This window comes from Cyanistes caeruleus, chromosome 1 (genome assembly GCF_971803275.1).
Source record: "Cyanistes caeruleus chromosome 1, bCyaCae1.hap1.1, whole genome shotgun sequence".
NCBI classification, from domain to species: domain Eukaryota; kingdom Metazoa; phylum Chordata; class Aves; order Passeriformes; family Paridae; genus Cyanistes; species Cyanistes caeruleus.
The window spans coordinates 86,334,421-86,352,307 of record NC_141701.1 but is presented as its reverse complement, the minus strand read 5'-3'; the positions used below and the strand labels follow the sequence as shown (position 1 = coordinate 86,352,307).

The 17,887-nt window shown below is 40.5% G+C and overlaps 2 protein-coding genes across 17 annotated transcripts in view; one reads left to right on the top strand and one right to left on the bottom strand.

Annotated features, from left to right (window-relative positions):
• FARS2 (phenylalanyl-tRNA synthetase 2, mitochondrial) overlaps positions 1 to 13,040 on the bottom strand; it is a 230,547-nt gene extending 217,507 nt beyond the window's left edge. For 7 of the 16 annotated variants that reach the window (XM_086900812.1, XM_086900910.1, XM_086900900.1 and 4 more), the window contains exon 1: positions 12,860 to 12,964. In XM_086900812.1, the coding sequence (XP_086756938.1) occupies positions 12,860 to 12,964 (105 nt within the window). Of the gene's footprint in view, positions 1 to 6,467; positions 6,539 to 11,003; positions 11,140 to 11,425; positions 11,507 to 12,271; positions 12,796 to 12,859 lie in introns of those variants that run through there. The other 9 variants (XM_086900839.1, XM_086900903.1, XM_023919964.2 and 6 more) reach the window with 8 other exon arrangements.
• The window catches only part of LYRM4 (LYR motif containing 4), an 85,658-nt gene continuing 80,707 nt past the window's right edge, over positions 12,937 to 17,887 (top strand). The window contains exon 1 of the mRNA XM_086900930.1: positions 12,937 to 13,048. Coding sequence (XP_086757056.1) covers positions 12,963 to 13,048 — 86 coding nt within the window. The 5' untranslated portion in view covers positions 12,937 to 12,962. The remainder of the gene's footprint in view (positions 13,049 to 17,887) is intronic.

Below are 17,887 nucleotides of genomic sequence, written 5' to 3'. Positions count from 1 at the left end.
AAAGGAGGTTTAGTATAAAATGTCTCTTCAAAATGGAAGTCCACCATTAGGAAAGCCAGTTTTGGGTACTACTGCACTTGCCATATCATAGACACACAAACATATTGGTTTATGTAATTACCACCTCAGTAGGTAAGAAACTATAAAAGCCAACATCCCAGCATTTCCCAAGCTTGCAATTAAATCATATGCATACCAGTTCAATCCAAGGATGATCAAAGTTAATGGAAAAAATTTTCAATTTAATTCAATGAACTGTGGAGCAGTTCCAGACATCTAGCTGCTACTCCATCCTCTTTCTTCTTTATCAAAAAGCACTCCAACAGTGTGAAAGTGAAGAGGACTCCATATGAGTCTACAGATTTTGTGATTTTGTATTTCCCCTCAGATCTGAATTTTAAATTAGTTGACTACATTGCATAAAATTAAATAATCTTTTCCGTGAAGGTGGATTAGAGGTTACTCCAGGTTTGGAAGGAAAACTGACTACTAATATTACTGTTACATCAATAGCTTTAAAAGATTTCAACTGTCTCTTTCTTACACATACATTAATTATAAATTTATTTATGTGTCCCACTGTTCACCCCTGTAACTATATTGCCATACCTGAGCATGTAAAATGTCAGCCCAATGTAATGGAAATAGGGCACTAAATTTATAAGGCTTTCTAAGATTAACAGAAAGACAAATTAGTGTCATCTAAAGAAAATAAAAAAGAATTAGTGCTCAGATCAAATAGCTATTTCTAGTTGCAACTGAAATGCAATGTCACAACTGCCAAACAACTTCAGTAAACTGGAAATAACATTTATGAAACTTATCTGAATAGCTTTTGCTTCAATTCTTATTAACGATGTTTTTTTCACATTCTCTTTTTCACTAAATATTTGTATTAAAAATTATAATTTAATTTTAGCATCTCAAAACTCATCTCCAAGTGCTGTCCAGGTGCTTTGTAGCCATGGTTTCAACAAATGTCCTTTCAGATCAGCCTTAAGGCTCTCATTTCTTTAAAACAGAGCTGGGCAGGAGTTGCTCTAAAATCTTTATTTGGGAATTCAATATATGAATCACTTTTAATAGCCACTGCATAATGTCTCAAATGCAATAAGTATCACACAGGAAATTAAATTTTAAAAAATAATCATTCCTTTTCAAGAATCAACAGTCAGTTAAATGAAAACTGAAGTTGCCAGCTTTCAACAGGAAGAACAGTGTCTATGCATGAAACTTGACATTCCATCTATACAGGGACACAAACTTAAAAGAAAAATGGTGTTTTGACACAGTTTCAATAACATTTATGTATGCAACGCTGAAAGATGTCCACCTCACATCTTTCCTATTCTAAGACAGATTCCAAGCATTTCCTGTTGGAAAAGGCTTTTTTTTTAATCATCAGCTCCTTCTACTTCATGTTGGAGAAACGCACAAAAACCAATAGGAAGGGAATGGTGCTATGACAACTTTTATTACCACACCTCAGGTCTCCTTTGCTGTGCCTACTCAGAAGCCCTGGACAATTCTGCTGTGCCGCTGGGAACTTCATGACCAGGAAGTCAGAGCTGCAGGATTTCATTCCCGTGGAATACAAAATCATCTCTCATGGAGCCCTAAAATCCTGAATCTGAATGTGAAATGATCTCCCAGCATTGCCTCTTCTCTCTCAACTACTGTGTGAGATGAAAGAGATGTAAAGAGAGAGATGTCAGCAAATGATGACTGAAATCCCTGCCATCTTTCTTCTGTTTCACTTTGACAGGGAAGTTTTCTGCAGAGTCACTTTAGGCTTCCAATTAAAAACAATGGGCTTTTTTACTGGGTCCAGACATGTAAGAAATGGTTCTTAAACTCAGCCCTTGTACTGTAAACTCAGTTCTTGTACTCAGCCCTTGCCTGAGTACAGCATAGTTACAGGATAACAGATGTATAGTTTAAGGTACTATGCGTAAAAATTGAGTCCTATAAATTTACCCACGTGCTAATACTGCTCTTGAGGGAAAAAGACACTTTCTTATACTTTAAAACATCAGCTTATTTTCCTTAATATGAACCCACTATCTTTGAAATGTTAAATGGGACCTACTAAGAAGTAAATTCTATTTGCTACAACACTTTTTCTTAGATAATGTGAAAACCTTTACTGTTTTTGTAGAATTCCCAATCACTGAAGCTCTTTTCTGTTGAGTGATGAAACAGAAATCAACAACCAGATTTTTTTTATTTTCCCATTTATGTGCTGGTGACTTAGGCTGCTGTTTTCCTTTACTGTTACTGTAGTCTAGAAGCAGAAGACCCCTTCATCTCTCAAGAACTATTAACCTAAAGTCTTAAGCTAGAATTACAAATATATACTATGTTACAGCAAACAAAATTTGTTCAGAAACTCTCTATCATCATTTGCATTTGATCCCAAATCAAACGGGCTGCAAACACAAATAAAGCATGGAAAAAATAAATAAAACAAAAGCATAGGGAAAAGCAGCTAGCTTACACAGAGTGCAGTATTGACTTGCATGTTGTAAAAGGAAAAAAAACAGAACTCACCTCATCAGTTTCTAAGTGACACAGTTCATTCCAACCCATTTAACCTACGCAAAATGCTGGACTCTCATGAACAGCAAAATTTGAAAACAATACAGACAGCTCTGCCAGCAAGTCTCGCACAATCACAGTATCTGTCTCAATACAGCTGGTCTTGCAGCAATATGAATTTCAGAAGGTAAAACAAAAACAAAGTAAGATTGCACTGCTAAACATTTTCAGTTTGCTCTCCTTTACCCTGGTCTTTTCAGCAAACTTATTTACTCTGTTTACGTATCTTTTAACTATTTTGCTGTTATAGTTCCTTGATTCCAGCACTAAAATTTGCCACAGGTGAATGGATAATGTACCTCTCCTCATAGTCTCCTCATAGTCCCCATGACTATCAAGCCTGTGTACTGCCTCTTCAGTCTCCCTATACACTGCTCAGCTGCAAGATGGAAGACTTATTTTACTCTTTTAAGGACAAGTACACCCAAGAAGATGCTCAAGAACTAAGTACCTAGCCAACCTCCATCAACCAGCTTAAAAATTTTAACTTGCATATTCTACAGTTATGAATGTATATAGGTTACCAAAAGGCAGAAAACCTGATTTGTAAAATCCTATTTATATTATGAAACATTTTCTGTAACTACAGCTAAATAAATAGATTAATTATATTTAAAGCCTAAGGGTAAAAAAAGAAGTATTTTCCTCACAAATATTTCAACTGCAACAACTGACACTGAAGCATAAACAATGCAGCTGATAAATGTTCATGATAAATATAAGGCCCCTCAGTTTAAAATTCTGCCTATTCAAATAAATATAAGTCAAATTTTAAAATTGATTTGCTCAATTCTGTTATAATTTCCTGATACAACTTTTGTTAAAAGTTTATAGCAATTCAAATGTATTCAGGCAGACCTACCTCATAACACTGTATTTGATTACATCTGAACACAACTGCCTTTACAGCATTTCAGAAGTCATCAGCTGACATCTCCAATAACTTGTTAAAGAAGAACTACTTCCAAAATATTCTGTAGCAAGCAAAGTATGGCAAGTATGACTTAAAACACAGATTTAACTGGTGTCTTCATGCAGTCCCATTACCACCAGATAAAAGAAAAGGTTTTAAAATATCACACTAAAAAGTACAAAACTAGTATTGCTAACTTCTTTTTTTGTCATTAATGCTAGAAAATAGGAAAAACTTAAGTCCATGACTCACAGCTCCCTAGGATAACGGGCTCCCAAGCAGCTTCATGTTTCAGCATCTGTAATGTTCTAGGGCAACAACTCCTGTAAGGGTTGCTAACGTTGATATAGTTACTCTAGACAAGCCCAGCTCAAATAACAAAAGAAAATCTTTGTTTGAAAGCCCTTGAGAAAGCCACATATTTTAATTATGTCAGAGAACCCTTCTGTGACACCAGACATTTGCAAGTTGCACTTCCCTCCAGAACAAACCTCAGTGGAAGAAAACTGGAGACAGAACTCAGAATGCACACATCAGACTATGGCACAGAAGTGTGTATATATATATATTTAAGACTATAACACAGAAGTGTTTCTCCATCCAGTCTTCAGATACCAAAGGCAACATCCTCCTATCTTGCATTCTGAGCCAAGACATACACATTGACTAGGTGAAAGAAGATACAAAAGTCAGGGAAGTAAAGTAAGTAACAACATGAAAGAATCAAGTTTTTATTATTAATGAAGAATAAGATGTTATTATAGCTCAAGGTCACATACGACAAAACAATCTTCAGTTAATGTCACATCTGTTACATACCGAGAGAATCAAAATTAAAACATAATAATGGTTTTGGTTTGTTTTCTTTAAAACCATCTGTAGAATGAATTTGTCACATGCTGAAAGATTGTGTTCCACAAAGGCCCAGCAGGGTCTGCTATTCAGGGTGAGGACTGAGACCCCAGGGGACACTGGAGTCAAACGAACTCCAAATATCAGGTGACAAAATAGGATTTCATAGAATCTGTAATATCTCTTAAACTTAGTTTATTTTAAAAGGAATCATTTAAATAACAACTCAGGAAGTTTGACAAAGTAACTAGAATAAACATGGTGTTCCCACGTACTTAGGTCAAGTCTATCCCACAGAGTTTCTGTTTGTAGAATGAATACTATATTAAGAATATAACCTACCACAACAGAACAGCGATATAATGGCAGCATAAAAATAAGATACATGGGAAGTGGAAGTGGAGGGTGGAATAAGAACCACAATCTGTTCAGGAAGGAAGAGGGACAGAAGTGAAACAGAAAAACTTAACCTCTATCAAGCAACATCTATCTGTTTAGAACAACATCATTCTTTCATAAAACTTGACAAAGTTAGTGTGCCAACATAAAAAGCAACCAGCTATTCTAAGTTCAACAAACCTAAATAGAGACAATATTTAATTATCCCTTCAGTATGTGATAATTTTACACGTACAATACTGTATCTGTCCATTTTACAATATTACCTTCCCATGGGAGGAGCTGGTGTAATGCACTATGCAATTTTCACACTGCAAGTAATCAGTATAATAAAATAAAAGTTAAAACAAATGTTGAAAAAAAAGCTATGTTCCTAGTTAAAAATAAGAAAGCAAGGTAGGTAAGAAAGCAATTTTAAAAATTATGCAAATTCTTTCAAAATAACATTTTCAATGAAGGTCTTGAAAACTTTCTTGAAAGTCAAACCAATTTTGAAATCCTATATACACACAAAAAATAAAAGTACTATTAAATCCGTGTGAGAATCTGGTAAGATGCTCTGTTTATCTGTTTCCTCTGTTTTAGATGCAGCACATCTACTTCACCATGAATCATTTCCAGAAAAGGAAAAAGGTAAACAATAATGAAAATCAAGTGCATAAATATGAATTAAAGGAAACAAAGCACATGTACTGCCAGGTTAAAACAAACATGCAAACAAACTAAATAAAACAACAGCAACAACAACAACAACAACAAAAATCCCCAGAACCTGACCTTGGTCAAAACCAATATTAGGCTACAAAACATACATGAAAATCTAATCACAGAACAGAAATTGCAGAACAAGGAGATACTTAATTCGGGTCTCCAGACAGATGAACTCTCACTGATGTTCCCAGAACAACACTTCAAACTATTTCTTCCCCCATTTCTCTTTCCTACCTCTCAGCAGAATAAACCCCTCCCTATAGGGAAGCTGGCAACCCCACTCCACAGGTCTGCATCCCCATCTCCATCAACACTCACTCCCAGTTGCAGGGAAGACACAAACCTTATTAGGAGCCCACTGACACACACTGCCTTTCGCTGATGATGCCATGGGGTCACGTAAGTAAGAGACTGGAAGGTTAATGGTGGGGTTTGTAAAGTCCTAACTATTGCCTCTCTGTAGCTCTGAGTTCATTCTCCATTCACGAGAGCATCACATCCTGTCCTATCCTGTCCTATCCCACCTCCATTATAACTGGGGTGTAAAATGAGAACCTCTTCTCGCACTGTACAGCAACTTACTGCCTAGGTAGCCGGGCAGATTTCAAAGGGATTATTGAAGGATCTGGACATACTCCAATATAAAGACGATAAAATTTGTCCTTCTGAATTTCTTCTTCAGAAGATTATTATCTTCTACCTCTCCCTCTTTCTCTTATTGCTACACACCTATCTTTATGTCTCAAATCTCATCATTTTCTTCGTATTAGGAGTAAGGAAATGCACGCATTCTATAGGGAAAGCAAATTTATATAGTTATCATACATGTCTTTAGCAGTTGGTGAAGATGAAGAAAGATTTTTTAATTACTAAATAAATTAAAATTTAATTATTGATTAAAATGGAGAGGGACTGAAAACTGGTTACTAACTAAAAAGGCTGACAGTGCTGGTGTCAAAGATTCAGAGAGCTAAATTTATTTTTAATTATTTACCTGCAAGCAGAGATAATCTTTCTTCAGCTCTGCTTCTTTTGCCTCTAGTCAGTGCCTTGTTCCTTCTCAGGCTGAAAGAAAAATTTTGACAGAGTCATCCCAGATATAAAAAACAGAAAGAGAAATAAAATAATAAGAGTTCTATCTAGAACTGTGAAGGAATGTAAGGAAGTATTGACAATTCAGCTGGTCTTACAAATGCATCAGAAGCATGATACACACAGGAACATGTCCCTAATGCATTGTCACTCATTGTCAGAGCTCTGAGGATATAAAACCAATAGTGACACAAGATGAAAGACTGTCAAGGATCATGCAAAAGTATCTTAAACTATACCATTACAATGCCTAAAATGGCTATATTGTTTTCCTCATTTCAATTAAAGCACTGCTCCATAGTCTTCTTCTGTCTTCAAAAACAATTTGCTTCAGCTTCCTATTCAAACTGTTGACTTTTTTTTCCTGGATCAAAAGTCCAAGCTACTAGAACAAAAAGTCATACATGGATGCACAGCACAATATAAAATGAAAATGTGTTACAAGTGGAAAATCATATTCCTCCTCCCCTCATCCCACAGTCAGAAAACTAAACAGCCTACTTACAATCCACTCAATCCTTGATGATTTACCCATCCACTGTAAACAATTTTGCTTAACTTTTCTTACACTAAAAAAAAAAATTAAATATTAGCTCCTTACACATGTCCCATTATCAGAGATCACACCTTTCCAACACATTATAGAAGAACTTTCAACCTTTACTTTACCTTGGATAACATGCTTTCTTACATCAGATCCACACTACCTTATAGCAACATGATACTTCTACACCTATTGATACTTTGATCTAGGAATTGTTTCCAACAAATAACCATAAAAGAAGGATTTGTAAGAAAATGGCTACTTGAAGTGGATTTTCAGAGGAGGACTTAAGCAGTAGTCCTTGAGTGGAGCTAGCTTCTAGTGTCATCTGACAAGAAAGGCCATGTCCACAATCCAAGCAGCAGCAGAACTGGGATACATGCAAGCAGCAGGATGTCTTTGGTTTCACATACTTGAGACATGGGACTAGGTAAGAAGAAAAAAAGAACCCACAGCACTGTGTTAGCTGTGCACCAATCCTGAAGGCTGAAACATGGAGAATCAGAGAAGGCCATGACCTTTACCACCACAGAATGACCATGTGCATGCCTGAATACACATTTACACATTTTTCTGCACACTCACATACACATTTATATATGACAAAAAATAAACTCAAGAGAAAAAAGAATTTAGCTCCAGCAAAATATCTTAGGTGCAATCATGATCTTTAACTCAACAGATTGGCAGTACCATTTGTAACTAACTTCCTAAACTGGAAATCACAAGGCAGCAAAAAATGTACAGAGGCGGCTACAAAGAGAATTTTAGTTGCTCTTAAACGAAGTATTAGTCCTTGTTTTACAGCTAAGTTTGCTTCCTAAGCTAAAATTTTCAATATCCTCTGAAAGAGGGCAGAAAAAATATCAAAATAAATACATAATTTAGCCTGTCTGGCTGACAGCTACTGAGAAATACAATGATAGTGTAAATCACAGAGGAGAGAGAGGAATTACACAGCATGAATCTAAAGGGGGCATAAATGAAAAAGTGGGATGAACTCAGGGAAGAGGGTGGCATAGGATGAGCATGAGAAAACATTTCTTAACAGCAATACATTATAAAATAGAATATATTTTCCCACAGAAAGGGAAGTCATTTGAGGCTAAATTTGATAAAACACTGGAAAGCACTGCAAAGAAAGCATTTCAGAATTGATGAGGGCATGGAAGAGAACACTTCATTAATCCTGTCCTTTATGCTTCTCAAGATTAGATTTCTGAGCAAGATTTCAGTGTAATAAAAAACCACACAGCAAAAATATGTTAATTTTTTGTTGGGTTCTTGTCTTCATCAGCATTAAGGTTAGAAGTGTTTAGAAGTGTTATTTGCGTTTGATGCAACCATTACATGCTGAACTATTTAAGAATTATTGGTAATTTTAATCCCCTATTAGTTATTCTTTTGCCTATAATTCAAAATTATCCTTTTAATTCTGGACTTTTATAGTATTTTACTTCAAGCATTTCAAAGGACTTCACCAACATACGTCTACTAAGAACATCTTTCAAAACCAATACAGTGTAGAACACTGCCTTCCATTGAACCAGAAGTTATCCTGTGACTGTCCAGTTCCTTAATTGTCAGGTAACACAATGCTGGAGGACTTAAGACACAGGAAATTAGTTAAAACTACTGCCAAGAAGGGAAACAAAATTCATTCTTTTAGTCTGATGCCTGCAGCACAAGAGATCATGAACCAGGACAGGTTTAGGAGCAGTGGTAAAACCAGTGTTCCCTTAAAAGACCAAGTATTACAACAGGAAATGCACTACTGGTTGCATTGTGGTTTTCCTATTATTACTGTTCTTACAATCTTACTTTAAACAATACACAAGTCTGCAATTCAATTTAGAAAGAGATGGAGTAACTCACAAAAAGCTGACCAAGAGAAGAGCTTTGTTACCATTCTATTCTTCCCGCTGAACTTCCACGTAGTTTTTTTAAATGCACAAAGAATTCAGGAGTATAGCTGAATTTGAAATATGGATGTTTCTCCTCCTAAATAAAAATGTGTTTTTCTACAGGGCAACCAACTAAATACTATGTTTTTTTAATAGCAGAGCCAGTCAAGGCCTCCTGTTGATACTGTGGAAATCTTAATTCACCATACAGAACAGTTAAATTATAGTTTGTTACATTTGCCACTAAAAACCCAAAATTCTTGTGATTTATGATCCTTCTCTTAAAGGTCCTACTCTGCACTGTGTAGGATCTCACTGTGCATGACCCTGTCAATCAAGAACTAAGACAAAGAAAGAAGACACCACACCAGCACAGAAAAATTAGCATGTTTTCACAAACTGAAAAAGAGTGTAATATTTCAACAATCAATTATCATTCTGACCCCCAAAGAAAAATAGTGAAAACCAACAGCAGCATACCAGGAAAGCACACGCTCTCTGAAAGTGTTCAGTGCCATGTCATAAAGCTGAAATAGTGCACCACAAGGAACAATTCAGCAACAGATGACATCAAATATGTCCCAGAGAATAGAACAGCTGTTTCTTTCCAGCCCAGATCACAGCCCCTGCATGTACTTCATCCAAATTCTTTCCCTTCCCTCCCCTCTTTTAGCAGCTACAAACTTAAATATTCCAGGTACTGATACCACTATAACCCCTCAAAGTGCTTGTTTATGCTGAGAGACACAGAGAGGCAAGGCACATGCCACCTTCCTTCCCAGACCAAAGGCTGAAAGCAAAGACCTCTGTACAAATGAACACCCACCAGCCCTAAATTCAGTGTATCCCTTGGGAATTCAGTTTCCCCTTGGGAATGAGAAGGAAGTTAATGAAGTGGTTATTTCTGCTTCCCCATACACAGGCTCCAGTGTCTGAGGACACACAGCAGTCATTTGGGCAGTGTCTGTCCTTTGAATTCCCTCCAGGCTTGCAGTGGTGCACATACAGAAAGGCTAGGAGAAACACAAGTATCCCAGTCAGAGCAATGACCACTTCCTGCAGAATGAGACATATTCTGGGACCACAACCCATCGCTTCCAAGAAAACACAATGACAAATGAATAAGAAAATAATGAAATTTTCCTGATAACAGTGCCAACCCAGCTGCACAAAGGTGACTAGTTCCTGCCAAAAATTGACTTTCCCTCCTTGAGTAATGCTAGAAAAGGGAGACAGGACTTTTTTTCTTTGATAGATTTATTTTGCATCTGATCATGCATTGTATGTGCTTAGTGCTTATTCAAAAGTGGTTACTAGGCTTTTTCAAGAGAAAAACATGGTTACCTAAAAAATTTAAAAAATAAAACACAAAAACTGTCAGGAAGTTTCAGAAACAGGATTAGCATCTGAGGCTAACTAGAAGTAATTTATAATTACTTTTCAAATATTAATACTGTTCCTGTAAACAAAGTTTGGTGAATGCTTTCATCCCACTTAGTCACTCATCTTTTAGACCTGAGGATTGTACCACAAAAATTTTATTTCCAGCAATACCTGAGGGCTGTGGCAAAATTACATCCACATGTCCACAGAACAGTATCACATAACTTTGCTAAACTCTCAAACTTAAGTTTGGCTCTGTACGTGACAGAACTGTATCTTGTTAAGCTGTCTGAAGCCCACCCTCAATAACAAAGGGCAGGGTGGCCACTGCTGCTTTCAGGGAAGATGAAAAGTCTGTAGACACAAAGCCAGAGTTCTGCTATAACATGTATTAAGCAGCCACCAACAGCTGCAAAGATGGGGAGTACCAGCAACCCAGATGGGCTCTGCTTCTTGCATGACAATCTGCACCAACAACATGGCTTGGGCTACAAGGAGAGTTTGGCTGGTCCCACTGGCAAATGAAGGTCATGCTTGATTAGTATTTCGCCATGGGGGTGTCCTGACTGCCAAGACCTAACCCATAACAAACTGGTTTGTAACTTACAAAGAGGGAAGACCTCATGATGCTTTTCCCAGTACTGCAGCTGCACACATTTTTCTGCATTTCCTGTAATATTTCTAGCTTGGGCAGAAAATCTCCATTTCCAGAAACCTAAAATGGCTGCTAAAACACAGCATACCTGTAAAGGTAAATTTGAAATAAATTCATGTGTCTATACTAACTAAATCCAAAAGCACAGAACTATTTTACTTCTTTACAACAAACTGTAAATTCCATCAGATGTACAACTGACAGTAACACTCAAATGCATATGCAATAAAATATGAGTTAAATTGGAAGCGGCAGCTGAAGCATTTTTGCCAGAGACATGTGGAATATCTACATGGTAGTTGTTTTAAATATCTACTATATATATTTGCTATATAAATAGCAAACTGAAGGAAGTAGGAACCATATCATGATACCTGAAAGAAGGTTCTAGTGAAGTGGGGACTGATTTCTTCTGCTGTGCCTGCAGTGAGAGGACCAGAGGAAATGGTCTTAAACTGAGACAGGGGAGATTCAGATTAGATATTAAGGGAAAAAAATACATTGTTCGGGTGGTGAAGCATTGGAATAGGTTACCCAGAGAGATGGTGGAGTTACCATCCCTGGAGGTGTGCAGGGGACTCCTGGATGCGATGCTGGGTGATGTAGTTTACAGGTTACAGTAGCAGTGCTGGATGGACAATTGCACTGGAGACTAAAGGTCTCTTCCAAACTTGACGATTCTATGACTCTAAATAAATTGTATTGCTGATAAAAATCAGTATTAAATACAGCTGCACCATAACACCTGTAGGTTATAAAGTTAAGTTTATTCTGCAGTGGCAAAACTTTCAGCAAAGGAGGATGTATGATTTAAATAATAGAATTCATCTTAAAAACAGATTTGAGAGAGGGACAACTCAAACATCACTGTAACACAACAGGTCCTGGTACAGATGTACAATGACTTCAACTGTCTATAGTGATTCCAGAGAATCACAGAATGTTGGGGTTGGAAGGGACCTCTGAAGATCATCTAGTACAAGCCCCCTGATGAGGGATGGTCACCTTGAGCAGGTGACACAGGAATGTATCCAGGAGGGTTTTCAATGTCTCCAGAGAGTCAGACTCCACAAGCTCCCAGCACAGCATGTTGCCCTGGGCATGTTCTGCTATCCTTAATGTAAAGTTGATTCTCACATTGAGGTGAAACTTTCGATCTCTAGTTTATGGCCACTGCTCCTCATTCTTTTGCTGGGCATCACTGAAGAGCCATCACCCACCTTGTAATCCACCTCTGACATACTTATGTGCATTAATGAGATCCCCTCTCAGTCCTCTGTTCTCCAGACTAAACAGGCCCAGCACCCTCATGAAGACAGATGCTCCAGACTCCAGATTATCTTGTGGCCTCTGCTAGATCCTCTCCAGTACATGAACTCTGCAGATGTACACAGCGATTCCGAGACAACCCTTTGCACACACTGTTGCTCCTTTCCAGCCCCGATATCCATCTTCCCCCGCCAGGATCCACCTCCCCGTGGATCCCACCAAGTACGGCGCCGCTACCCTCGCCGAGCAGAGGTTTCGCTTTCCCTGTCGCTCAGGCCTTCCCTCCCTGCCCTTCACAGCCGCACGGCCGAGCCCGACAGGCACCCAGGGGCAGTCGTGCCTTGGGATCCCCGCCGGAGCTGCCGGGCAGGCCCGACCCGGCGGGACCCGAGAACCGACCCCGAGTCCCCCGAGCCCACCGCGCCCGGGGCTGCCCCGGCCGGGGACCCGCTTTTCCCCGCCCCGCCCGCGCCCTGCGCTGGGCCCGGGCCGAGCCGTTGCCGTGGCCGCTGCCGCTGCCGCTCCGCGCCGCCACTCACCGCCGGCCCTGCGGCTCCGCTCCGCCGCGGCTGCGCCCGGCGGACGGAGGGAGGGCGGGGAAAAGGGGCCTCGCCGCGGGAGGAGCCGCTCGGTGTCGGCAACATGGCAGCGTCCAGCCGTGCCCAGGTGCTGCGGCTGTACCGCGCCCTGCTGCGGGAGAGCCAGCGCTTCAGCGGCTACAACTACAGGTGCGGAGAGCGGCTCCGGGGGGCGGCGGACGCGGGGCTCCCCGCCTTGGCCTGGGGTCCCGGCGGTGCTTGGGGCAGGGGCGCGGGGGTGCTGCGGCCTCGGGAGGAGCCGAGCCGTGCCCTGGAGCGACAGCGGGACGGGCACCGTGCCTGGGCCCGGCTCGGAGCGCGGGGAATGGGCAGCCCCCGGAGCCTCCGCCGGGCCCCGCACTGCCGCAAAAGCACCAGGGTATGGGCTGTTAGGAAGAAGGGACAGGACACAGGTTGTCCCAACCTGAAGTCTGAAGTACTTGTGCTGGGTCTGGGCTGCTCAGTACAAGAAGGACAGGGACCTGATGGAGAGGCCACAAAGATGAGGAAGGGTCTGGAGCATCTCTCTCCTGAGGAGAAACTGTGGGAGCTTGGCCTGTTTAGCCAGGAGAAGGGAAGACTGAGAGGGGAGCTCATTCATGCATATAAATATCTAGGGAATGGGTGTCAGTAGGATGGTCTCCGACTCTTTTCTGTGGTGCCTGACAGCAGGATGAGGAGCAAAGGCCATAGCAAAGGAAGCTTCACTTCAACATGACATTTACAATGTGGATAGCAGAGTACTGGAACAGGTTGTCCATGGAGGTTATGGAGTCTCCCTCCCTGGAGACATTGAAAACCCACTGGATGTGTTCCTGTGTCACCTGCTCAAGGTGACCCTCCCTTGTCAGGGGGTTGGACTAGATGATCTCCGGAGATCCGTTCCAACCCTAATGGTTTTGTGAAACTGATACAGCTCATGTCTGGTCTGTGTGCTGCCTGTTTCCTGGCAGAGGAGAGCTGGGGTCAGGCTGCAGGCAAAGCCTGGCGCCATGTGCTGTGTCCACGCTCAGGATGCAATGAGGCATCAGGGTTCACTCTTCCTGCCACACAGGGTACCAGGCTGCCTGTCTTCTCTGCCTGTCGGTGAAAGGCACACACTGTTTTTTGGGCAAAAGTTAGGTGTAGGCCTGGTCTTCTTTAGCTGTCTGCAGTGTTCACTGGGGGTGCTGCTCACCCACGCTGGCAAAATTGCGTTGCCCCATAGTACATTTACTTTACCACTCAGTTGGGCCACGGGAGGAGACATGTGAGCTACCTGTGCTGTGAATCATCTCTCAGGCAAGAACTGAGAACAGAAGCCTTTAAACTTGCATAATTGTGGAGAGCTCTGTGCTCTGCAAGGCACAAGTATTCCACAAACCTCAGGTGTGAGGGAGTGCCCATGAGGAAGGACTGTGGGGTTGAAAATGAGCTGGCACTAGTAAACCTTCATTGCTGATTCCACGCAGCAATATGTGTTTGCATCACATTCTGTTGCTATCAAGGCTTTCTCCTGCTCTTTGCTGTTCTGAGTGTCCCTGGTTACCCTTGTTCTGGCTAACAAAGACAGGATTGTACGTAATGGAGATGCAGATCCATGCAGATCTGATTTTTTGACACCATATCACAGTGCAGGTTGTGCATTTACTTAAAGGAAAGATCTCTGGTTTTGATGGACCTGTCCTTAGGTATTATAAAATCAGAAACCGTCTAAAACCTTGTGGCGTATACATATTTGTAAGTGCGAAAAGCCATAGCAGTTTCCAGCAAGAAATGATCAGCCGCTGTTACACTCAGAGGTCTGCTGTGACCGCAACAACAGTTCTGCCTCGGTGTTTACACTGCACCCATGGGTAAAAGGGACACCCCACTGGCTTCTTGCATTCCAAGATAAGCAGCGTGTCCTCAGGGCTGCTGTAATGTGATATGGCAGTGCACGGGAATTAACCCAAGGACTTTGTGTAAAGAACCGACTTGCAGCAAAGTAGAAGGTATTACAGATCAATATTATTGATTCATGACTTCAGCCAGACAGTATCAGAATACTTTATTACTGCAAATTGCATGTTCATAAGAGCACGTCTGGAGTATGATCAGCTACTTATTGTCTCTTCATTTGCTTACTGTGCTTTTTCTCCTAGTTTGGTTGCTCTGGTTTAATTTAGCAGGCAGCTAAACACCACACAAGTGCTCGCTTGCTTCCCCTACCCCAATGGGATGGGGAAGAGAATTGGGGAGAAAAAAAAGTAAAATTTGTGGGTTGAGATTAAGACTTTTTAGTAGAACAGAATGGATAATAATAATAACAATTAGAATAATAATAATTAGAATTTGCAAAAGAAGTGGTGCACAGTACAGTGCTGCCAACTGACACCCAGCCAGTTCCTGAGCAGCAGCCCCCAGCCCACTTTCTCCTGAGTGTATGTACTAAGCATGACACCACATGGTATGGAATATCCCTTTAGCCAATTTGGATCATCCCAGCTGTAGTTCCTGCCAGCTTCCTCTGCCCCCCAGCCTACTTGCAGGTGGGTTGGTGGGAGAAGCTGAGAACTTCCTGACTTTGTGTAAACCCTGTTTGCCAAGAGCTAAGAGATCAGCATATTGTCAGCATCACTCTCATCCTAAATCCAAAACACAGCACTGTACTGTCTATTAGAAAGAAAATTAACTTTAATTTGACTTTCCAGGCAAAATCAGGACACATGTACACATAGACTGTGGTGGAAAATTCACCTGTTTTATTTTATATCTCTCTGAGTAAATATATTCTGTATGTCATCTTGTAGCCCCAGATTTTCTTCTTCCACCCAGCAGAACTTGTGTGGTAACTGTAAAGAGTATCATTCATGTCTTAAAGTAACTGAGGTCACCACTGGCAGCCTTCAGAATAACACAGGAGCATCTCCAGCGTCCTGAAGTAAATGTCAGAGTGTTTGAAGACCCAGAAGTGTAGGCCAGGTTTTAACAGCAGGAGAGGGAATTTAGTAGACTGTAAGTAATATCATGTCTGCCCTTCTGCCCTATTACCAAGCAGACAGTCTGAGTGTGGGAGAGTGATTTGTACTAGAGGAAAATCAATATGCAGAGAGTCAAGATGTTAGGTTCTGAGTCAAAAAGGTGGTTTTTAACAAACCACCTATTCTATTTTCTTCTGCTTGGTTGACAAAAAGTAGAATCACTGATGGTTTATAATATGTTGGATTATAGTCTCAACTAAATGCATTTAAGGGATATTTCTAAATATCATTAGTGATTTAAATAATGGCATGTTGTGAGTGGTTTGGGTACAGAAAACAAAAGAATTTATAAGCTTCATGAAAGCCATAAAATACATCTGGTTCTAAATGAAGATAATCAAAACTTTAAAATTTATTGTTTGTTTTATGTGACTGAAGATCAGTGATCTTAACACATGGGAATCTAGTGGGAGGGAGTTTTCTCCAGGATAGTGCAGGACTGGAGCAGGTCTTCCCTGAGAGTTTGTCATCTCTGTTTTTGAGGGTTTTCACAATAGGCTTAGCTAAAGAGCACCATGGCTGACCTCACCTTGTTGCATGCAGGCCTATTTCAAGTGTGACATTGACCTGGAAAAGCTCCAGAGAGTCTAGCTAACCAGCTAACTATGATTTTTAGATCCCTAGCCTTCCTGGCCCTATAAAGATACTAGCAAAGGGTAGTAAGTTCAGGGTGACATCATATGACATGCTTCCAGCTCATCTGCTTTCTATTTCTTTAATTTCTTGTAGTCATGAGCAATGTCAGAAGCTTTGAGCCTCTCTGTTGGAATTTTTCTGCAAATAATTTTTTAATGTTTTTTTCAGCTCTTTCTTGATTTATTGCAAATTTATTTCAGTTATCCATTATGTTCTCTTTTAACTGGTAGAAGTTGTTATTTTATTTTTAGATACATTTTTTCTTGTCTAAGTTGCATTTTAATGGAATTTGATTTTTCTTTTAGAATGTGCAATATTATTTGACTAATAAAGCTACCCAGAATATAGAAGATTCAGGGAAGAAAATTCATCAAAACAAGTTTCGCATTGGAAACACATTAATTGAATGCATGCAGTTTCATCTGAGACATCTCCTTCAATATTTTAAAACCAGTAAATCTGATTTTTGCAAATGACTGCTAACCTAGCAACAAAACAGAGCAAAATAATTTGCACTGTTTTTTTCAGTGCCAGTTGCTCTTTCCCACTTTGACTGACACAGTTGTTGATCTGATTTTAGGAAGTCATGGAACACAGAGCCATAAAACAGTCTCAAGATTGCTACCCCTTTTTCTTGTGGGGACTTCAATTTACCAGATGGCTGCTGGAAATGTAATATCCTAGAGAGGAAGGAGTCCAGGAGGTTCCCAGAGTGTGTGGAAGATAAATTTCTAATGCAGCTGGTGAGGGAACCAAATAGAGAAGGTGCCCCACTGGACCTGTTGTTTGCCAAGAGAAAGGGACTGTTGTGGGATGGGAAGATTGGAGGACACCTTGGGCAGAGCAATCCTGAAATGATAAGAGTTATCAAATCTCACAGAAGTTAAGAGGGGAATCAGCAGAACTGCCACCTTGGACTTCCAGAGGGCAGATTTGGGCCTGCTCAGGAGACCTATTGAGAGAGTCACTTGGGAGACAGTCCTGGAGGACAGTGGTGTCCAGAAAGGCTGGACATTCTTCAAAACAGAAATCTTCAAGGCGCAGGAGCAGGCTGTCCTCATGTGCTGGAAGATAAGCCAGCAGGGAAGAAAACCAGCCTGGCTGAACAGAGAGCTTTGGAGGGAACTCAGGAGGAGCAAATAAAAAAAAAATTAAAAATAAAAAGGCAGTTTACAGTGTTTTTGACCTGTAGAGGAAAGGGCAGACTACACCAGAGGCCTCAATGGATGTCATGAGGTTAGGCAGAGAGAAAATTAGAAGAGCCAAACCCCAGCTGGAGCTTCATCTGGCTACTGCCATAAAAGAAAGATGTTGCTATATAAAAAATGTTGCTCTATATATATCAGTAACA